This window comes from Lampetra fluviatilis, chromosome 12 (assembly GCF_964198595.1).
Source record: "Lampetra fluviatilis chromosome 12, kcLamFluv1.1, whole genome shotgun sequence".
NCBI classification, from domain to species: Eukaryota; Metazoa; Chordata; class Hyperoartia; order Petromyzontiformes; family Petromyzontidae; genus Lampetra; species Lampetra fluviatilis.
This window is the reverse complement of record NC_136286.1, coordinates 11,191,766-11,215,818: the sequence shown is the minus strand read 5'-3', so window position 1 is coordinate 11,215,818 and position 24,053 is coordinate 11,191,766. Positions and strand designations below refer to the sequence as shown.

Genomic DNA, 24,053 nt, shown 5'->3' with positions numbered 1-24,053 from the left:
CTGACTACAGTCGACTCTTTGACGTGTACACGTATTCATGGCGACTTTATACCAATGTTAACTATATTCTTTTGATATAAAACAACTAATAAGAATACGTATAGTATAATAGACAAGTGAATATATTAAAAAATGTCTACTTTTCACACCGATGGTTGTGCAGTACAAATGCGCCATGGGTTACTGAGCATCCTCTGTTTAGGTACTGTACCACATTACCATCCACCATCTCTTTCCTTAGATTTAAGAAACTTTCCATTCACGTTCTCGTTTTCAAGAACGCATCTTGGGCGTCGGAATAACGCCAAGGTAGTTTACTGGAGCCAATGTGCATGCATATACACAGTGTTCTGCTTGAGTAACCTTTCATAACTCAGATGACCTGTTGAGAAACTAGTTGACATGTGTAGCTCTATACATTTCAAAAGTTTCCAAACAACAAAGACGTAGCATGATAACAAATGGCAAAAGATAGCATATACCACGACAGATAAAATTAAGATGCAGTCCTTTTTGGAACCGTAGCAAATTTTTGAGAATAATCCCTCCCTTTGAACATTGCTCGTCCGAGACATTTCCTGTCCACTTCTGATGCGGAGAGGCTGATCCGTGCCCTTGTGTTTTCAATGATTGATTTTTGCAATAGTATTCTGTTTGTCACCACCTCTGGATTTATTGCAATATGTCAACAACACCGGCTTCCAGAATCTCATAAAACGTCCCGGGGCATGCTAACATATTCCAGTCTTGGCCTATTTTTTTTTACTGTCTTCCTATAAAGCTCATAGCAGCGTTTACATTTTTATTTTTGGCATATACGACTCTCAAAAGCGGACGATTGAGGTATCTTCACATGTTCACAGATCTCACACGCGCGCGTGTCATCCCGAACGCTTCGTTTGTCGATGGCTGGTGCCCTGCGAGCATTCCTCGGCCATGGTCCGCACACAAATCCGGCTGTCGCCTGATGAAGCTAGTTGTAATTACTGGCGAAACGTCGTACTGTTGTGGATTTGCTCTCCAACACAACGGTGTGCTGTACTAGTAACGAATTGGCATGTTTTGTTTACGTTACAAACCTTACGAATTGGCTGCGTCGGGTGGTGTTGGGTTTAATGACACATATTACCGAGATCTAACCCAAAAAAAACCTCTATTATGGATATTGGTCGCGAAAGCCTACATGTTACACTGCCTAAATGAGCTCCCGTACACTTCTTAGTATTTTTCCACCCCTTGGGCCAGAGATTTCCCCGAAAATTTACTTATTTTGTGGCGCGTAGCACCGTTTAGTACCATGCGCAAAAGTATATTTATCAATGTAATCTATAGTTACGTTTATTCAGTACAGCAAATAACAAAAACAGTTATGGGAAATTGATATTGACAAAACAAAAAATCACATTTGGAAAATGTATTTTGTATCGTTTTGTATCGTAAAATACGACAGTGTTAATGAGGATCCCACCGGGATAAAATGAGCAACGAAAAATGATGACTGTATTGTACTGATGAGTCTTGAGGATGAAACCAGCCTCCGGTTCTATCATTTGCTTCAATGCTGCTTGTTTTTGAAAATGGCCACATTTTGTGAACTCCTTGAGTTGGTGGTCTAAACCGGCGGTCCCCAACCTTTTTGGCACCAGGGACCAGTTTGATGGAAGATAATTTTTTCACGGACGAGGGGAGGGGGGGAGGTTCATCATTGGGTCTTTCCCCCTTTTCAAAGAAGCTCTCCAGCCACGTTTGTTTTTTACTCATTTTGACTTGGGTTAGTTTGTGGGCTTACCAAAACTGACTGAGATAAGTGCGCAGTGTGGGAAAGAGGCACGGACGGAAGTGGTGAATAATAAAACAATGGGAGCGGGCCACCCGAGGACTCACCGCTCTCACCTCCTGCTGCTGTGCGGCCCGGTTCCTAACAGGCCACGGCCCGAGGGTTGGGGACCCCTGGTCTAAATGGCAAAATGGCCACGGATTTAGTTACTTTGAGATGCGGTCTTGAGAAGGGTGATGAGAGGTTTTGTACAAGCAATGCACACGTTTGATTGGTCACATTTTCTCAAGTATGCTTTCCAAGATGATGCCAATGTGGTGGACGTTTTGAGGAAATGTGGTTTTATTTGCATGTTTTTGCAAAAGGTTTCTGTTTGGTGTTTGAGCATCTTAACATCTGTTTTATTGCCAGAAATGTTATGATTAACTCCTTTATCTATCTTCATAATAATACATTTAATTTACATTATAGTTTCTGCAGCCTGCGTCCATCTTAATTTGGACTATTGTATGTAGGGTGTGTAGGCATATATACCGATGTAGTGGTGTTTATCCACGTGGACAACTTCTTTTTCTCCTGTGTCACTTTATTCGCAGCATCCCACAAGGATGCTCCTCACGTTCCACCACACGTACTCTTCTCGCGAAATCTCCCCCTCTCTTGTTCCGCTAGCCTGCTACTCCGAGCTCACTCTCTCTCTTGCACTGCCAGCCTGTTACTCCGCACTCTGCTAGCCTGTCATGGACGCTCTCTCTCCCTGGCTCCGCGAGCCTGTTCTCTGCTAGCCTCTTAACTGTATACTCCGCTAGCGTCTCACCCCACTAACCTCACACCGAATCTCCTGCTAGCCTATTCTCCGCGAGCCTCTTACTGTATACTCCGCTAGCTTCTCACCCCACTAACCTCTCACTGAATCTCCTGCTAGCCTATTCTACCGCTAGCCTAGCACACTCACACTAAGGATTCCGCTAGCCTCTCCCCCGCTATCCTGTTACTACACCCACACCTCCAACCTCGCCCGTGACCCCAGCGGGGCTTCAGCCAACACCGCTGGGGAGGACGAGGTGTGGAGAGCGAGGTCCCGGACTTCTCTTGTCTTGACTCGACACTTATTCATCTCCAACTAACTCAACCCCGTTGCTTCACACGTTCCCCTTATATCCCCCTCCTTATTAAGTGTCCTCAGGTGGCCATCGTTAAGCCGGCGTCCTTCCGGCGTCTCTTGCACGTGCTCCCCCCCTCATCGCCTTTATCTCTCGCCTCCTTGGCGCCTAGCCCTTGTTTGCATATACAGCCAGCCAATCGCTGCCTCTTTCCCTAATTGCTGGCGTCTCTCTGTCTGCTGTCTCCCAGGTTAGACACTGGCACTTGTTTGTCCTGACCTGAACTCACTGTTTGCAACCCCGTACATGAATGCAACTGCTGTTTGCAAGCCCTGCGCGTGTTATGCCACTACACATAGTAAGAAATGTCTTTGTTTGGAGGGTGGTGAAACAAACATCTGTGGGGAGGGGGGGTCCACTTTCTATAACTTTTTATTCAGGCCTTCTGAAAGGCTCTCATCATTTAGTTGACGGACAAACGGTCAAGTGGAAAAACGGACAAACGGAACGCCGGGCTTTCATAATAGGTAGCACTTTTTCCATGGTCAAAACACTGAACGGTAAAACGTTTTCAATATTATACATGCTAAAAAAAATATTAATGAAAAAAACAATGGCATATGTATAAGACATAAGAACAGCACAAAGAGCATTCAAGGTGATTGTATGTAATTAAATCAGATATCATGTGATCTCTAGAAACAGGGACATAATAGTTACTTTTGGAAAGGTAACATAAAGATTTGTGATCAACTCCTCTAACTAAGACATGCTGAACAGTGCATTTTATATAAGATGGGTTTGATCGAATTTCTAGTATTTTCAGACAGGGAGTAATTGCGACCAGAACCCCTATGAATGTACTTAGGGCGCCACAGTAAATACAAATTATGCAATGTGTCCAAGTCAAATACTTTGTTTAGCAAATGTAACGTTTAATTGAATTCGAACTTAAAATGAAAAAACGGCCCCACGCTGTGTAAGTTTGGCCCTGAAAAGGACCTTTGGTGTTGCAATCCTGATCGGGGGGCCCTTTTCGGGCGTTCAATTGCCGGGTTGGTGACATTAGTTTGTGACAAAGCACGTAACAGAGGAGACCACGGTAAGGTTGTCATCTTCTCCATTGTAATTTTCATTATAAGGTAATCTTTCATCACAATGGATGTACTGTACAGCAATGAATGAAAATGCAATAAAATGCTAAATACAACATATCAAAGTTATTGGAAACTGATATTGCTATGATTGTCATTCATAATCAACGTTTTTGGGTTTAGATCGCGTTATTTAACAGGACCCTGCGGGGTGGGCTGGTAGGAATAATACTAATACCGGTACAGGGAAATCGACCGCACACACACGCGCACACACACACGCACATACACGTACACACGCACACACACACACGCACACACGCACACACACACACGCACACACACACACGCACACACACACGCACACACACACACACACACGCACACACACCGCACGCACACACACCGCACGCACACACACGCACACACACGCACACACACACACGTACACACACATGCACGCACGCACACGTAATGAAGTTGTGTTGCTACGCTTCCAGTTCGCCGTGAATAACGATCCGAAGCCCAATAGCGCCCATTCATCACGTCGCTCGAGTGGGCCGGACACGCACACACGCACGCACACACACATATACAAAGATCCCCCGTGTAGCCTTAACAGACTGTAGGGGCAAGTGCTGTTAGCGAGCACCTATGAAGGCCAGAACGGTACACGAGGGGGTGGGTGGCCAGCACCACGCCCGACCGCCTTTGTCTCCCCAGTGGCGATGTTTGCACACCGCACCGGGTACTCATTTAAGGCTGAGTCGACCTAGGGGAGGCCCAGGACCCGGTTCAGATAATCGTCACTGGTGTTAGCCGTGTGCGGGAATCGAACCCGGGTCGCCAGGTTCATAGCGCAGCGCGCTAACCGCTACACTACCGCTCCCCATATATATACACATATACACACACGCACATACACACGCACACGCACGCACGCAAACACACACGCACACACACGCGCATACACACGCACACACATACACACACGCACGCGCACACACGCGCACACACACACACACGCACCTCTCACCTGCAAGGCAGCGGTCGCCGCTTCTCCTCCCACATCTCTCGTCGCGGCAGCTGTAACGATGGTGCAAGTTTGTTTTCATCATCAATTCCTCCTCCACCGCTCCCCGCCACTGTTCACCCACCAGAATAAATGAGTTCGCCCATAGTCAGTCGATCAAAAAGTTTCGCCGTGAGGCGCCGGAAGCGACGGCCATCTTGTTTAATTCACAGATCGCAGGGGGAACGGGCGGCCATCTTGTCGGACAGGGTCATGCCAAGTGTTTGCAGTAGGGGGCGATGTTGATACACGGACGGACGGACGGACGGACACATTAATCTATTGGTGGTCTGGTCCACTTCGTTCCTACCAGTATAAATGTGTCGTGACCCTCCACCACCCGACACGGCCAATCAGTAAAATAAATAACGCGATCTAAACCCAAAAACGTTGATTATGAATAATATTGGTCGCGAAAGCCTACGTGTTAAACCGACTATGATTGTCATATTGTAAAAAAATATATTTTATAATAATAAAAAAACATTTTGCAATACCCTTTGTGCCGCGATTACATAACCAAAGCACAACGAGGCCTTGTCACCGTAAAACAAACGGGGATAATTATACCCCGGCATGCTTTGCCCTCTTCATGTCAACATCACCTTTGAGCTCAAAGTCACTGCTTTCCTGTTACTGCACGACACATCTGAACATTTACTACCGGCAAAGGTTTTACCATTTCTAGCAATAAAACAGGTGTTAAGATGTTAAAACATCAAACTGAAACCTTTTGCAAGGAATCATGTCAGCATTAACCACATACACTTGTGGTGAACATGCAAACAAAACAAAAAACACGCTCTGATAGTATATGCATTTTCATTGAAACTGATTGGTCCACACCAGAGGCAGCTTTCTTTAGACCCTGGTCTCAAACAGTGTTAGACCAGAGGACGCCAAAAGGCGAACAGCACAAAGACAATGCCAATATCAATACATTGAGAGCTCGGGTTGAGCAGCTACATCATGGGACTTCCCTTGCCAGTATCAAAGTATAAGAATAGATTTTACCCTTTTTTTGATGCTGGCAAGGGAGGTCCCATGATGAATATATGCTGTCGGTATAAAACAAATATAATGACGATGATTTACACTCTTAATTAATTGAGGATAGGAAGTCGCGCTCCATCTTGCATCCCCAGCAACCCTGGTTCGATTCTGAGCCACGTCTAGCATCAGTGGCAAGTGATACTTGAACCGGCGGTTCTGCATGGCCCCTGTAGCTCCCTCCACCCACTTACACCATCATCTATACCCTTCAAACAACATACATGCCAGGCACATGCAAGCACTGTGGTTCTTCATGTGCGGTAAGCGTTACAGTTGATATTTTATTTATTACTTATAATTTGTATTTCTGACCTTAAAAGGTTGTTCAAGAGTGGAACATTTCGGGGCTGAAACAAAGCTCGGGTTTTAACATGGGAGGGAATCAATGGGGAAACAAATATCGTTGCACGAGTTGTCTTTTAGGGGCCGACCATAAATGACGTCACGCGATTTTGGACGATTTTTGACCCCCCCCCTCGTCACACGGCGTCACAAAAAGTCAGACCCCCCCTTAAATATGACGTCACAAAACTCTGACCCCCCCCCCCAAAACCATATTTTCATTTTGAAAATTAAACATGCTTCAAATCGCTTTAAACTATTGTCATTGTAGTGCGTATTTAATGTGGCGCTGCACTCTGATGTTGTAGGAGAAAACATTTATTAAAAAAAAGTATATTTATTTAAGTTGAACGTGTTGTCTATATTTAAAGTTGCCCATTTTCATATGACGTCACATTTCTCAACCCCCACCGCCTCGTCACACATCGTCACAAATGTCTGACCCCCCCCCCCCAGGTGCGTGACGTCATTTATGGACGGCCCCTTACCGAGCAATTTTCGCGGAACGCATCTCGCTCGTTAAGCGAGACACTTCTGTATAAGGAGAGACGTTGCTGTTTGCTATCTCAGATTTCGCCTTGAAAGTGAAAATGTACACCAAAAATACATTGCACATAATTGTTATCATATTTTTACTGGCAAATGAGGTTCCCATAGTGTAGATGCTTGCCCCGAGCTCTCATACTCTGATGGTGCATTGTCCTTGAGTTGTGCGCCTGTTGGCGTCATCTGGTCCAACCCATATGAGACTAGGCTCTAGGGAAAGCTGTCTCGGGTGTGGACCAATCAACTTCAAGGACAGTGCACATTATCAGAGTTATGTTCTTTTGTTTGTATTATGACTGCAGGTATTGCGGTCTATGCAAACATGACTCCTTGTAAAAAGGTGTCAGTTTTGTTGCCAGATAGAAGGGTAAAGAACCAATTATCATATTTTTACTGGCAAATGAGGTTCCCATAGTATACATTGCACAGTTTGGTGTTTGTCTGAAGCCTGCCGATGGTACAATCTAACAATTTATAAAAGCGAGCATGTGTACACTATGGTACAGGGTCAACACTAAGCTTACTGGCACCTTCGTGGGATTTCCAGAGGAGCCCCCCCCCCCTTCCCCAAAGAGGTGAGAATGGTGATTACCAACTCACGTGATGACACCGTAAGCAGACTGTGTGGGTGCCTCTGAAAACGACATGGGGTATAGGGGGTGTCCTCTGCAGTAAATCGTTTTACACCCCCTATATTTTCGGCCACGGGTAACCTCAAATATCGCCTGTCCCTTTAAGCACCACGGTTATCGATGTCCACACTGAGGTCAATGTAGTTCACATCATTAAATATTTAGTGAAACAATTCAACGACGATTGATATGGACTACAGTGGATGACAACATCGGCAGTCTTTCGTATAAGTTTTCATCGAATGTGATGGTGGGCAGCGGCGACACAGCCATAGTTTCGAGGTTGGAAGCGTCAAGTGAATGGTTTTCCAAAAAGTTACGGGTGTCTTTTGGACATATCTAAAACTGTTTAGGGTGTCTAAACATCTACCAGTGGATGTGCATTATGATGGGAAGATTGATCTCAAACAACAGTGACCACAACGTTTGTCAAACACCAGGGGTGACGCAAGTAACAAATAAAACAGCCACGTAAAAGAACTACATTCTCTCTAAGGAGGTGTGTACTTGTCAGTAAATATACTCAAACGATTGTGAACAGGCAGGGGTGGTTTTATTTGTACTTAGTCGATAAATTCCGCCCACTCCTCCCACAGTACGTCGTCACGCTTGGCTCAGATCAAAGTTTCTTCCACGGAGAACACTTAGCTAAGTGGACAAGCAGGTGAATACATTCATTTTCATTTGTATTTCATCGCGTGGAATTATACTTCATCTGACCTATATAATACGTTAAAGGAATAAGCAAAATCAGTTTGTGCTCTATATACAGACATAATCTGTGTGAATGTGTATGCAGTATATCAATGTGCGTGTGAAATTTACGTTGGCATTTGCTATTGTCGCAATGTTCTTTCAGTGCAAGCCTCACCAATGTTTGGGTTATATTGATGTTTGTGTGTTTTCACGCCGGGAAGTGTATTCATACTTTAATAGTGAAACTTTACTTTCTGCCATGGATGTTGTTATACTTTTGGTTACCGAGTGTATTGGCTGTTGCCTTCTAAAATAAAATAAACTATTTATTTTTTGTATTACCAGGTAAGACCCACTGAGCTATATAGGTTTTTTTAGAAGCGACCTGGCCTAAAATGATAACGCAACGGTAAATTTATAGCAGCCAAATACTCTAAACGCGTGTTGAATCTTAACGTGGAGGGAAAGACCGGAGGACCCAGAGAAAAATGTACGCCACCATGGGGAGAACATGCAAACTCCAAATATACAACAAGCGTCAGGGTCGGGATCAAATCCATGCTGTCCTGTATACCAGGCGAGGCAGTTAACATCTCGCCACCGCGACACTCTATTAAGAGTTAGAATAAACAAAAAAACCCTTGAAATCAGAGGTAAGTAGCAATTGACAAATCAGGGGGCAATAAGGTGAATCGATAAACTGATAGATGTCGAGTTTTACTTTACACCACATAGTGGTTCTAATCTCCCCACATTCACACGAATCATGTGATGCGTTTTGCAATCCATGTTGAATTTGTAGATTTTGGCAAGGTGACTCAAGAATGCATTTAAATCCATCGATACGTCTCTGGTCAGGTTTCAATGTCTAGAGGGGAGCCTATTCTGGGGTTCAGAAGCAGCGGACAGAGTTCATTAAGCCGGGCGGCCTCTTCGACAAACACAGCGGCACCAACTCGACTTGTAAACTTGGACTCCCATTCCGTAGCCTTGACTTTTCCACGTGAGAGTCAATTTACACAATACAGTAGTTGCATTTTTCGGTCAGGCTCAGAGAAAATGTGCCACTACAATCCACGTTGGCAGGACACCACTTGGTAGAAAAGTGACGTCGCTTTCGGATGAATCAGTCTAGGAAAATGAACATATACCTGTCAGGCAGAGTACAAAGGTCTGACGGTTGTGTTTACCACCAACAGAATAATCTTTCCGTGCAATGTCTACCAAAACCATTACATTCCTGGCTCTCGGAGTAACCGCCATTGCCCTGATAGTGGCGATTATCGGAACCGGGCTAACTGGAGATCGACTCAGGAGGGCGGGCATCAACCCAATGAAGGTAACACATATACACAATATCACAAACGTGTAGTGGTACTTCTCGTGTTTTTAATAATGTTGTAAAATATAAGGTGGTCGGACACAAACATACCGTATAGCGTATTCTTTTTTTCAGCAGCAGCATAAACAAACGTTATGGGGGACATATGGGTACATGCCGGCTGATACCAAAATGCTTGCCCCGCTGAAGGACTGAGCTGACCGATCAATTAAACTACCTGCAAAGGGGCCGTCCATAAATGACGTCACGCACCTAGACATTTGTGAAGATGTGTGACGAGGGGGGGGGAGAAATGTGACGTCACATCAAATTGCGCAACTTTAAATAAATATAGACAACACGTTCTATTTAATAAAATAGACTTTTAAATAAATGTTTTCTCCTACAACATCATAGTGCAGCGCCAGATTAAATACGCACTACAATGACAATAGTTTAAAGCGATTTGAAGCATGTTTTATTTTCAAAATAGAAATATGGTTTTAGGAGGGGGGGGGGCAGAGCTTTGTGACGTCATATTTGAGGGGGGGTCTGACTTTTTGTGACGCCGTGTGATTAGGGGGTGGGGGGTCAAACATCGTCCAAAATCGCGTGACGTCATTTATGGACGGCCCCAAAGAGAAAATATATAATGGGCGACGTTTTGGGTAAATACCCTTTAATAGCACATCAAAGTTGAGGGTTTTGTTGTTGTTGTTTATGCTGAAACACCACTACCAACGCAGCATCACCCGATGTATCTGTTTAATTTTGACCAACAAATATCTGTTCATCAAATGCATGAACACACACACACACACCCCCCCATAAAGCGCTGGATCAAAGATGTAGTACATTGCCTCGGGGTACATATTTAAGGCTGAGTCACCCAAACAAATTGAACGACGATGGCCATAAATAGCTACACGAATCGGACTTAGAACCTTCAACAGAATTCAGCCAGATCATTACATTGGGCTCGCGGGAATAAAAAAAACAATCAGCAACGAATCGGTGAGCGTGCATATATACATCGACGACGATTGCCTCCGGCTGTGATGGTGTGTCTCTCTGCTGTGTCAGTACGGGATAGTCCTGGATGCCGGATCTTCCCACACGGCGCTCTTCGTCTACGAGTGGCCGGCTGAGAAGCAGAACGACACGGGGGTGATTGCCCAGCGCCACCTTTGCGACGTCGATGGTGAATCCCTCAGCGCAGTAACCGCGGCGCGCTTAAACTTAATGACAACAACGCAAGCCATTGATTCACTGCCTTTCCGCGTCCGCCAATTTTTCCTTCCAGGTTTAAGAAACATGCGTTTAGATAATTCGGCCGATCTATATAAATGTCCACACAATAAGCCTCTTCGTTAAGCTCTCATTTGTGGCCAGGTCGCTTAGAAAAAAAAAGTGTTTTAGCTCAGTGGGCCCTTACCTGGTACAACATTTCGTTTGATGAACTCGCAGGAGGAGGGATCTCGAGTTACAAGAGCTCCCCGTCGGGTGCCGGGGAGTCACTCCGGGCGTGCATGGACAAGGCCAAGACCATCGTGCCCAAGGACCGCTGGGCTGACACGCCGCTGGCTCTGGGGGCCACTGCCGGCATGAGGCTCCTGGAGTGAGTGCCAGAGGCCCCCCCCCCCTGACCTGCATTACCCACCACATTGTCTATGGGATTCCAACAGAGAAGGTTGGAGCATGACTAGAGAGAGACGACGCAGATTCACCTGAATCTGTGATGCGGCATCTCAGAGCGTGCAACATATCGCGACCGACTGCCCAATCGGATCATTCAACGGCGATTTTAAACAAATCCACACGGATTGTCCTGAAGCAGTCGAGCGGATATCAAATCTCGACATCAATTTGTGATCTGTTTCAATCCCCAACAATTACATACGAAAGAAGAAGACTTGAATCGAAAATATAACTCAAAATGCGAGGGTGAATTGAATGTATGGGCATGTGTATGTATGATGAGCTTCATCTTCTTGGTTCTTTCAGTAAAGTCACGTAGAAGGGAAGTAATAAAATAATAAAAATAAAACATAATAAAATAATTCTCACGACGTTTCGGCCACAACGCAAGCAGCCGTCAGACGCTGTCGCCTCGACAGACCTGGTTTCACCTGAGGACGGCTGCTTGCGTTGTGGCCGAAACGTCGTGAGAATTATTTTATTATGTTTTATTTTTATTATTTTATTACTTCCCTTCTACGTGACTTTACCGAAAGAACCAAGAAGATGAATCCCTGCAGTCACGAAAGCTTTAAATCGAAAAATATGATGAGCTTCTTTCGCACCGTACCAATCGTGCCGTGGCAAAGCAGTTATGGGTTACAGTAGAAATGCAATATATTACTCTACTCACAATTGACAGTGTGCATATATTCACACCAATGCAAATACATCATAAGCTATCGGCTAAAAAAAAATCAGTGACTGTAATTAGGGTGTTGAACTAGGACAGGGGTCTGCAACCTTTAAGACATAAAGAGCCACTTGGACCCGTTTCCGAAGGAAAAAATAAACTGGGAGCCGCAAAACCATTGCAACTATTAAAACAAATATAACACTGCATATATTGTTTCTTACCTTATTGCTATATACAGGATCGTGCAGTCAGCTGTCAATCTGAATAAAAAAAGGACTTTTTCACTTAACAATGTAAAATATATTTTTGCAAATTAATAGCTAAATTACCTGGTTAATGGGATTTTTGCTCCTGAACCTCAGTGCACAGTGTCTGCACATCAGGGCTGTAAGACGTCACCTTCATTTTCACACAGGCTTGCAAGCTGTCATCTGTGAGGCGTGATCGATGTTTGTTTTTAATATAGTTCATGTTGGAGAAGACCTGCTCACATACATATGTGGAGCCGAAGATCGACAGGACTCCAAATGCATACTTTTTCATGTTTATATAAGTGTTGGGGATGGCATTCCATGTTTCGAATACAAGTTTGTCCTGTTTGGGAAGGTTTTCAATATCACTCCATTTATGATTCTGAGCCAGAATGGCCTTCTGACGGGCAACATCCTCAAGAGTAGCGGTCAAGCATTTGAACTTGGACACCCATATATCTTTGTCGGCTATATCGGCCAGTTCCATCTCAAGATCAGGTTGACTTACACCTGCAAATGCAGTCATATTCAATAGGGATGGATCGATCGCCAGGGGAGTGACAGGGAAGGATAATGTCGTTTTTTCCTCTCTGAACTCACAGAATCGTTTCCCAAACGAACTTTGCATTGTGGTGATTGCAGACTTGAAATATTCCAAATTTATCGTATCATGACTTTGTTTGAACTCTCTCAAAGAGGGAAAGTGAGACAGTGTACCTCTCTGTAAATCTTTGACAAACACTGTCAACTTGCGCTCGAATGCCAAAACCTCCTCCAGCATGTGCAGGGCTGTGCCTCCTTTCCCCTGAAGGGTTGTATTTAGCGTGTTTAGATGTGCTGTCATGTCTACCATAAAATGTAATTTTTCCAGCCACTCTGGCTGTTCCAGCTCAGCAAAGGTGAGCTCTTTGCTGCCCAGGAAGGTTTTTACTTCTTCCAAACATGTGACAAAGCAACGGCAACGTTATTGCCTGTCACCGGGCGGGCAGTGTGGAGCGGAGCGGCGACCTGTCAGCAGCGGCAACGCCAGAGCAGGTGTCACAGTGCGCCTCCTCCCCTCGCTAGCATCCGCCCCGGAGCCGCGGTCAAGGTTCAAAAGAGCCGCATGCGGCTCCGGAGCCGCAGGTTGCCGACCCCTGAACTAGGACATTGAAATCCGTTTTTTTATTCTGGGCAGCCACCCATGATACTGTACAACTGGTTTATCAAGTTCTTGCAATATTCAGAGTCTCAAAAAAAAGTATTCAATAAATTATTAAACAATTCAATTTGGAATAATACCACTTAATTTTGCATTCATCAGCTTTTAGGTTTTCAACGTTTTCATTGATGTGATAGACAATATTAAAAAGGAGTGTCTATATCGTGGATAAAAAAATACTTATTAAAGAGGCTTAAAGCGTAGAATGAGAGCGTGGTTCGAGAATGAGATTACAGTATCCAGATCCACTTAGATGAAAAACAAAGGACTCTTTATATGAGGGTGTCCCGTGACCCCCTTTGGCAGTTTGCATGGCCTCAAAGTGCCATGAACCTCACGCAAGTGCTGTATTGCTACCACCGTCACTTTGTGGTGAATGGCAGCTGTTTTGTTGTTGTCGTTGACCTAAGTTTGATTCCTGGTCATGGCTAAAATAATTGCCAAAGTGATATTCCAACTGGTCCTGGGTCTCTCCTAGATCAACTCAGCCATAATGAGTAACTGGTGAAATGTGTGAATATCAGACAAAGCTAGGCACGGAAAGACTAAAGGCAGCCATGCACGGAACTGGTGGCACCAAACTCTTTGGTTCTTTCGGTAAAGTCACGAAGGTATAAAATAAGATACATTTTTTTTTTAGAGTATGGATCCCTGCAGTCACGGAAACTTCAAATCTAGATTGGTGGCACCAACCCGATGAGCACCATTCTGTACCCGATCGGTGCCCTCTATCAGCACTTCCACAGTCTGTATAGCTATGTGGGGAAAACTTTGCATTTGTTCAAACACGTGTGTGTGCGTGTCTTTGTGGGTGGGGAGCGGTAGTGTAGCGGTTAGCGCGCTGCGCTATAATCCCGGCGACCCGGGTTCGATTCTCGTTCACGGCCAACATCGGTGACGATTATCTGAACCGGTCCCGGGCCTGCCCTAGGTTGACTCAGCCTCAAATGAGTACCTGGTGCGGTGTGTAAACATCGCCACTCGGGAGACAAAGGCGGTCGGGCGTGGTGCTGGCCACCCACCTCCTCGTGTACCGTTCTGGCCTTCATAGGTGCTCGCTAACAGCACTTGCCCCGACAGTCTATTGAGGCTATACGGGGGATCTTTGTGTCTTTGTGGCCGTGTGTGCAGGATGAGTGACTCGGTGGCAGCGAAGGCAGTGCTGTCCTCGGTGCGGGAGGTGCTCGACTCGTCTCCGTTCTCGTACCACGAGGCGCGCATCATCTCAGGCCAGGAAGAGGGGACCTACGGTTGGATGACCGCCAATTACTTCTTGTACAACTTCATTCAGGCATGGAAACGACTCGACGCCCATCGTAAACAGCCTTTTGCTGCTTAGCAATTGTGCTTGTTATTACCGCTCGCTGTCAACAATATAATTGTGCATATTATTGACTTCACAATAATTATCACCATCATCGGATTATGTATGTATGTTGAACTTCTCTGGTGTCATATGTAGTGGGAAGGACACCAAACTAAACACAAAAAGCAGTTCTAAAGAAATTAGTTTTCAATCAAGATTTAAAAGTGGATAGTTCCAGTGGCTTCCTAATATCGGAAGGAAGAGAATTCCAGACGGCCGCAGAAGCGCATCTAAAAGTGCGCAATGCAGTGACCATCTTTGTTTGATGGCCAACCAAAAAGCGTGATTTCCGACTGCACCTTTCTATGCACGGGGTTTTCCTTGGGACATGCCACTCTCCTCTCACCACAAAGATACTCAATGTGGAGTCGGTCAAATATTACAGATAGGATCCTCATGAAAAAGGTGTCTTGAGACCAGTGCCGCTGCGAACGGAGCGCCGAGGGTGGGCTCCACACCACCAAACGTCCCATTATCCCACCCAAGTTCGCTCCCCTTCGCGGTGCATCTCTGTTGTGGTGGCCCACGCTACGGTGCTCCTGCCCCCCCCCCTGCACCCCCCGCGCTCATTTCAGGCTTCCTGGGTAATTAAATGACATTACTGTTCGACAATAACCTACATCCACAGTGGCCTTTGGTGAGCAGGGAATTTTAAATGCAGTGTTTGTGAATCCTCCCATATGAAATCATATAGCCTAGTTAACATCAACTGATGCCGTGCCTGCATTTGAATTACAATTTTCACTGGCCTACTGTATGCTGGGAGAAAGTAGTCACAGGTGCTAAACTTTGGTGCTGTTGTAACAGCATAACAGAGTCCCGTGCGTGGCATAGCGTGATTGGCATAGGTCCTGGTCCAAGGAATTATATGGGCCCCCTGTTCAATTGCCTCCTCTGCATAGCCCAGCCACTAGGCCCCTCCGGCCAGATCGATGGCTTTGCCACAGAGCATAACTCACCTGGCAAAAAGTGCAACCTCTGTTTTTTTTTGTCTGCTTTTGTATTATCCTCTCGACCCCTCAGTTCACATGGCTGGGCAAATGGCAATGGACCACATCCACGAAGCCCATCGGAGCCTTGGACCTGGGTGGAGCATCCACTCAGATCACATTTATGACGGAGGAGCCTCTGCAGGGCTCACCGGACAGCCTGACCATCCAGCTGTACGGAAGAAAGTACCACGTGTATTCCCACAGCTACCTGTGCTATGGACGTGACCAGGCAATCAAGCGCTTCCTCTCCACTTTATACAAGGTGGGCTCAACACGAGTGAGGCAAGTCAGGAGATATGCCGAAATATAGGCACGTTTATACACAAACACACGTGATAATTATAAGAATGTCGTTGTTGATAGCATTTTGTTAGTTTAACACGTAGGCTTTCGCGACCAATATTATTCATAATAAACGTTTTTGGGTTAGATCGCGTTATTTATAAATGTGTCGTAACCCTCCACCACCCGACATGGCCAATCAGCAAAAAAGTGTCACGTTGACAAAAGACAAATAGTTCACTACTTTAGCCCACCGGTGTGTTGAAGAGTGAATCCACAACATTTACAATTTTTGAGTACGACGTTTTGCTGGTAATTACATCCAGCATCATCGGGCAATTCGCCAGAATGGCGAGGCTCTGCTCTGGCTCCCGGTCTTAAATAGAGCAGCAGCAGCAGCAGGGTGACGTCATCATTGAACTCATCAGGTGCAATGATTTGAGGCGGAGGGGGGGGGGGCTTTGTAATTATATACTAGATTGGTAATCAGTCAAACGTTACGATTAGTAGTGAGTTGTAGATGAGTAATTATGAAGCATTTTGTTAGTTCACTGCTGGATGAAAGCCTGCCCAAGACATGTCAGTCATGGCTTGGGGTCAGCGTGTGTTGGTGAGTGAAGGTGTTGCCCAGGATCGGTGCAAATATCACAAGATATCATTCAGACTCTGTCGCCTCGACGGACCTGGTTTTCACCTGAGGACGGCTGCTTGCGTTGTGGCCGAAACGTCGTGAGAATAATTTTATTATGTTTTATTTGTATTATTTTATTACTTCCCTTCTACGTGACTTTACCGAAAGAACCAAGAAGAAGATATCACCCATCACCGGTGTTAATTAAACTCGGGTTACCAAGTTCATTGCACAGTGTGTTCACCACAACAAAGAGACAGGAGCTTTGTTGACATGCATTCATGTAAATAAGACGAGCTGTTGTACTTGACTGAAAACGTAATATTTTTTTTTATTGTTTTCGTTGTGTTGGCTACACAAAAAAAAACTCTAACTCATGATCCAATTCACACCCTCAAAGGCTTCTCCTGGAGCCCAGGTGGACAACCCATGCTACCCAACATTATACTCCGTTGCATACAACCTCAGCTTCATCTACGACAGTCCCTGTACGAGCGACGAGAGGCCGGCGAATTATGATCCCAACCAGTCCGTGACTTTCCGAGGCACGGCAGACCCTGCCGCATGCAACAACACGATCTCCAGCATCTTTAACTTCTCCGCCTGCAGCTCGCCCAACTGCACCTTCGACGGAGTCTGGCAGCCGCCCGTGCAAGGCCAGTTCTTGGTAACGTATCACTTCTTCTTCTTTCATATGGCCCATGTAGATGCAGAGCCACAACTACATTTTCACATTCAGGTGGTCAAGTCAGATAACTGCTGCGTCAGGGGAAGCGGAGTGTATCGCTGTGATGTTTCATTCCTATCTGTGGATCGGGCGTTGCGTCGTTATACAGGGTGCTTCAGAAAATTTCGTTTTTAACGGAAAAAGAACGGATAATACAATGTAACGTGACAAGAAATGTATGTTAATAGCTAAAAAAAGTTAAAAAGTCTCCACTTGTTCGCCATTATTGTCAACGCATGCCTGGAATCTTCTCCAGGTGGTCTGCAGGGCCCGGAGGCACATTCCTTGTGGTGCTGTTGCTAATTTTCAGATGCGTTAACATTTTTTTTTAAGCACCCTTTATGTTGTACGGTCTGTTCTGGATAACCACAGTCGCACACTACTGAAGAGTTTTGAATCTTCCATTTGTGCATCAGGTATCCGCATCTGCCATGGCTCGTGCAAATGCAATTTAGGGTGGACCATGAGTTTCGTGGAAGATCAAACCCTGGGATCTTCTGCGTTGGGTCTTTCACAAGTTGTTGTATCACTACTTCGAATCAACAACTGTAATCTTAAATTTCGATTTAAAGCTTTCGTGACTGCAGGGATTCATCTTCTTGGTTCTTTCGGTAAAGTCACGTAGAAGGGAAATAATAAAATAATAAAATAAAACATAATAAAATACAATTCTCACGACGTTTCGGCCACAACGCAAGCAGCCGTCCTCAGGTGAAGAACAGGGCTGTCGGAAAGACATCGTCTGAATGAACTAACTGTTATCTTGCAGGAGGTTCAAACGCAGTCGCCGTATGTACAGGCTTTATAATTTCGCGGAAGTTTACCTTCGAGACAACGTTTGAAAGACTTAATCAGTTTTGACAATCTCGTTCTTGCGCACGGCAGTATATGTTCAGGAGCGAAATGCCGATGTCGAGGTGTGCTCGCCAGGAAGAGGGCTTCGGGACAGGGAGAGTGCGTGCGTAGTTTTCTGCGTCCTTAGTCGAAGGAGTGCAGACAAGCGGTGGTTCACGATGTGCGTGGGGCACGGTGGGCCTTCTCGTGGCCCACCTGCGATGTGTTTTCGTGGTCCGTTTAGGTAACACGAATACCATCATCGAGGCGGCGATGGACGTCGTTCATTCGAATCCAGAGGACATCAGTCATGTCAATGTTCACAGGCATAGATATATGTGACCAGTTAATGATCAATTTCTGCAAAACCATGAGTGGTAGACTGAAGTTAAGTATGTTATTATTTGAGCAATACATTGCAGCTATGTAAGGACATTTTTAATGAGGAATTAATTGAGTGACAGTGATTGTGTTTAATACAGGTTTTTTGGTGTTAGATCGCGTAAATATATGTGTCGTTAAACCCGCCACCACCCGACAGAGCCGACTAGTAAGGGTTGTCACGTAAACAGAACGTGGCCAATTCGTCACTGTGTAGTGTATTGTGTAGTGTATAGTGTAGTGGTGTATAGTGTAGTGTATAGTAGTGTAGTGTATAGTGTAGTGTATAGTAGTGTAGTGTATAGTAGAGTATAGTGTAGTGTACTAGTACAGCACACCGGTGTGTTGGAGAGCCAAGCCACAACATTTACAATCTGGGTACGACGTTTCGCCAGTAATTGCATCTAGCTTCATCAGGCGACAGCCAGATTTGTGGAGAAGTCCACCTCAAATCGAGGGGTAGATGTGGTGACGTCACTCGTGCGCTCTTCTTGCGCGAAGTGTGGGGGGGGGGCGGGGGGGGTTAATGAGTCAACGTGCATCATGCGAGCCCATTATGCGAGCCCATTGATCTTGTACTTCCTGTCCATTGTGTGTCGTAAAATAGTTGTGGGGCCGTCCATAAATGACGTCACGCGATTTTGGACGATTTTTGACCCACCCCCCCCTCGTCACACGGCGTCACAAAAGTCAGACCCCCCCCCCAAATATGACGTCACAAAGCGCTGCCCCCCTCGCCAAAACCGTATTTCCATTTTAAAATAAAACATGCTTCAAATCGCTTTAAACTATTGTCATTGTTGTGCGTATTTAATGTGGCGCTGCACTCTGATGCTGTAGGAGTGTTGTTATAACAATTAGTGTTGTTATACCAATTTTATATTCATTTAAAGTTGCGCATTTTGATGTGACGTCACACATCGTCACAAATGTCTGACCCCCCCCCCCTAGGTGCCTGACGTCATTTATGGACGGCCCCTGTACACATTTATATATTTACGCGATTTAACCCGCGAAAAATCCTGTATTATGGATGATATTGGTCGCGAAAGCCTCCGTGTAAAACGGATTGTGTCCACGTGTGTGTTGGAGCACTGTGTTCTGCTTACGTTTGTTTCCTCAGGCTTTTTCAACTTTCTTTTACACCATGGATGCGTTCAACTTAACCGACTCGAAAGCCTCTCTGAATGTCGTCAAGGACACTTTCGATTCTCACTGCGTGAAAACCTGGACTGAGGTTTGTGACGGAACAACGCTCGTGTGTGTGTGTGCGTGCGTGTCCTCACCGTGATCACAGCATCAGCACGCGCTTTATCCAACTCGAGACAGAGTGGTCATAGTGTAGGGTGACATCTTACGTGACAAAATAACCTCCGTGGTTTTCTTGGTTCTTTCGGTAAAGTCACGTAGAAGGGAAATAATAAAATAATTAAAATGAAACATAATAAAATACAATTCTCACGACGTTTCGGCCACAACGCAAGCAGCCGTCCTCAGGTCTCATCGACAGACGCTGTCTCCCCGACAGACCTGGTCTTCACCTGAGGACGGCTGCTTGCGTTGTGGCCGAAACGTCGTGAGAATTATCTTATTATGTTTTATTTTTATTATTTTATTACTTCCCTTCTACGTGACTTTACCGAAAGAACCAATAAGATGAATCTCTGCAGTCACGAAAGCTTTAAATCGAAATTTAACCTCCGTGGCTCAAATTGGACGAGATACGAATCGATGATTACCGACGAGGAAGCTATCCAGTTGAGGCACTGCATGCCTACATTGTACGTGCGTGGGTTTTTTTTTTCATAGATGTTTTCTCAACGTGGATTGGCGAAAAGTACTTACGGAGTGGCAGCCAAAGATTTCAATGCATTCGAGAGTACCTCCACCGAGGAGATGGATCGATTAAATCAACCTGTGTGCAGAAGCAAGATAGAACATTAAATCACAGGATCGCAAGAGGCGTTGACAGTTTGGGAAGGCCTTTATCCAGCGGCGGATTGACCTTGGCTGATGATGTATATTTTCTCAGCGCGCACAACTTAGATGCAAGAATTGCTGGGTTGTCAAGGTGTGGGATCGTCAGCCCATTGGTGCTGGCTGAGGTGCCAATCAGTAAATCAGACACCAGTATCATCATCAACAGCCATGATCTAACCACTGCTGGATGAATTCCACCCAACGTCCCCCACCATCCCTCACAGTTTTGCAATCTCATAATCCAGTGTTTTCAGGAGCGGGCCACTTCTGCCGATAAGACATCAATGTGAGAGCCGCCACGCATTTGAAACCATCGGGGATTGACAGCAGCACGTACGGGCCTTGCGAGGAAGAACAGCACCATAATCCATCCGGCTCATGCACGCGAATCCCACGTCGCAGTCGCTCCATCTCCCCGAAGGAAGGGCTTTCGCGCTCATTACGTCTTTTGGCAGCCACTCCATTTTGTTAGTCTCACCTCCCCGTCGTCATCACTTCATGCCATTTAACAATTAAAACAAATATCGTCTCTAATTTGCATACCTCTCAACCCCTTATCAGTGCCCTACCTTCTTCTTCTTCTTGGTTCTTTCGGTAAAGTCACGTAGAATGGAAATAATAAAAATAAAACATAATAAAATCATTCTCACGAAAAACCAAGTCAGACCTTATTGGTCACCCCGTGCCCTTATAAATGTCAACGGTCATCCTACAAAGTCCCATCACAAGAGAGAAACACAAACAAATAAACAACAAACATTGTTTTTTTGCCCGTATTAAAACGGCTGTACGCCGTATGGACCTGAAAACTCAATTTCCCTGTACAAGAATACGGGGTTAATCCCTCTGGGTTGACAGCTATGAATTAGCATCTGTTCCTCTCATCCATAATGTTCTCACCCATAATTCTACATAGCAGTACCAGAGAACAAGTGGTGGGTGGGCCCGGCTGGGCGGGGCTGCTGTCTCAGTCAAAGATAATGTTGTGTGCCTGATTGCGTCGTCTACGAGTTGCGTGACGCGCGTTGTTGTGTGCGTTGTACGTGAGCTGTGTGTGTGTGTGTCTCGGAGGGTGGCGTGGGACATTGGGATGTGGCGATAAAAAGGCATTGTTTGCTCGCGTGTGTGAGCGTGAATGTCCTTTCGTTTTAAATCCAACGTGTGCGCCCTTAAACATTTCTTCACGAAGGAGTGAACGAAAAATGGTGTTCACTTAGCATTGGTTCATCATGCAAAAATCACCATTTCTCGTCATGTGTCGATTTTATTGGTGATAAATGCCTTAAAGTGTGTGGGTGTGGGTGTGTTACGCGTGTATTTGACGTGACAGTTCTGGAATTTGTTGAGAGAACGACCCTGGCATAATTTCATTTTGATAATGACGGTATCTAGATCTCATCCTTGAAGGTTCAATCGCAGTGTATTGTCTTAAAAATAGATACATTTTGCAATATTCGAAGCTTTCCATCTCTAACTCTGGATGTTAGTGGAATCAGAAGAGCTAATATTTAACAAGTGAGTTGTGAATTTTAAGAGTGAACTTTGTCCTCAGGTTACAGCACAAAATCCCGGAATAAAAGCCGACCGCTTGAAAGACTACTGCTTTCAGGCATATTATGTTTACACACTGCTGACTAAAGGCTACAAATTTGACACAGACAGCTGGCAAAGCATCACTTTTCAGAAGACGGTAAGTATTCCGAGCTCTATAAGCCACGTTTATTCTTGGTAAAATAATGCACATCAAATGCATAATTGATGCACAAAAACTGAATACTCGTCATAATGTGTAAACCATGATCCGGCAGGTCACCCTGGTTATTACTGTGGGTGTATTTACCATAAAATATGCAACCAGCTGCATAACAATGGACATCAACGAACCCCTGCTGTCAATAAAAATGAGTAGCGCATTGTGTGCCGGCGTAATGGCCTAAATTTTGCCATATCAGCAATCTACGCAATTAAAATTACACGCAGCAATCATCCCACCCTACTGGCAGACAAATTCCCGCTCTGGCCAAGTGCTGGCATCACCGTTGTGCCACAAGATCAGCATGCCGCTGGGGGTGCCCTTTCGAATGAGATGAGACGCGAGTCGTTTTTGGCGTGTAAAGCCCTCGAAGATGCTCCTGGCACGAAGGGCAAATCTCGCTATCAAGAACAGCGCGGGTCCCACGAATCCCTGAGCCAGTATCGAATGATCTCGAGCAGTGGTTCTTAACCTTTATTGCAGCCTTGCGCCCATTTGGTTATCAATCGTAAAATAAAAAGTATGTTAATAAATACATGGGGGTTGATGAAACAAAGTAGTTGTAATCTTGGTTTCAAGCTTTCATGACTGCAGGAATCAATACTCTTTGGTTCTTTCGGTAACGTCACGTAGGTATAAAATGAAATAAATCACGTTTCGGGCGCAACACAAGTTTCCATCATCAGGTGAGAAAGCGTTCCAAAAAGAAAAGCATTCCAACCTGATGACGGACGCTTGTGCTGCGCCCGAAACTTCGTGATTTATTTTATACCTACGTGACTTTACCGAAAGAACCAAAGAGTAAAGTAGTTGTACTTACATGCCCGTGCTTAATTTGTGTTTCGGTGATTGACCTTCTAAAACAATCTGGCTACGTCTCGCACCCCCAGGGGGTGGGTGCACCTCAAGTAAAGAACCACTGCTCGAGTCTAGAGCAGGGATCGACAAACCTGTGGCTCTGACAGTTATTCATTCAGGATCACCGTCTCGTATTCGCATGCATTGCGGCTCTTGACATATTGAGGTTTTTTTTTTGGTTGTTTACCGAGTTCCAAAAAAAATTGGCTCTTCCCGTTATTTTGGTTGCCGACCCGTGGTCTAGAATGGAATGCCCTTAAGTGAAACCCCCTTCCGCCAGCAGTTGCGTGAGCAAGCAATTTCAGGGCTGCACCTTTACGGCTTACATTTACTCCCAGTGGCGTTACCTTTGACGGACGACTGCGACGCAGCATTGTAAATCTCTCGGTCATGCCTCACCCGTTTTACAAATAACGAAGCTCAAGAATGTTCGTCAATAACGCCGCCTTGAGTTGAAAAACTAACTTCTTGTTTCTGTTGTAGGCGGGAGGTGGGAACCTGGGTTGGGCCCTTGGGTTCATGCTCAACGTTACGAACAGGGTGCCCGTGGAGATGCTCCCAGAGCTGTACAGCACGGCCGCCCTGGGCTTCGGTTTCGTCGCCACCCTGCTCATCCTCACCTTCATCATTGTATTATTTTGGGTGCACCACCTGAAGCGAAAGTAGCATTCGTCATCTCAGCTACACTAACAGGGTGCCATCATACATATGTATACGGGTATTTTAGCTAACACATTGAGAAGTGAATTAAAATCTTTTTTTTTATGTAAAGGTGCACGTTGGGTGG

General features: G+C 45.3%; 1 protein-coding gene across 1 annotated transcript; it reads left to right on the top strand.

Annotated features, from left to right (window-relative positions):
• Positions 1-9,531: 9,531 nt before the first annotated feature.
• Positions 9,532-23,932, top strand: LOC144934971 (ectonucleoside triphosphate diphosphohydrolase 2-like). The gene is made up of 9 exons (XM_078861233.1): positions 9,532-9,654; positions 10,720-10,837; positions 11,104-11,254; positions 14,594-14,753; positions 15,852-16,082; positions 17,134-17,400; positions 19,799-19,912; positions 22,208-22,345; positions 23,750-23,932. The coding sequence occupies exons 1-9, from the start codon at positions 9,532-9,534 to the stop codon at positions 23,930-23,932; spliced, it is 1,485 nt and encodes a 494-aa protein (XP_078717359.1).
• Positions 23,933-24,053: the final 121 nt, after the last annotated feature.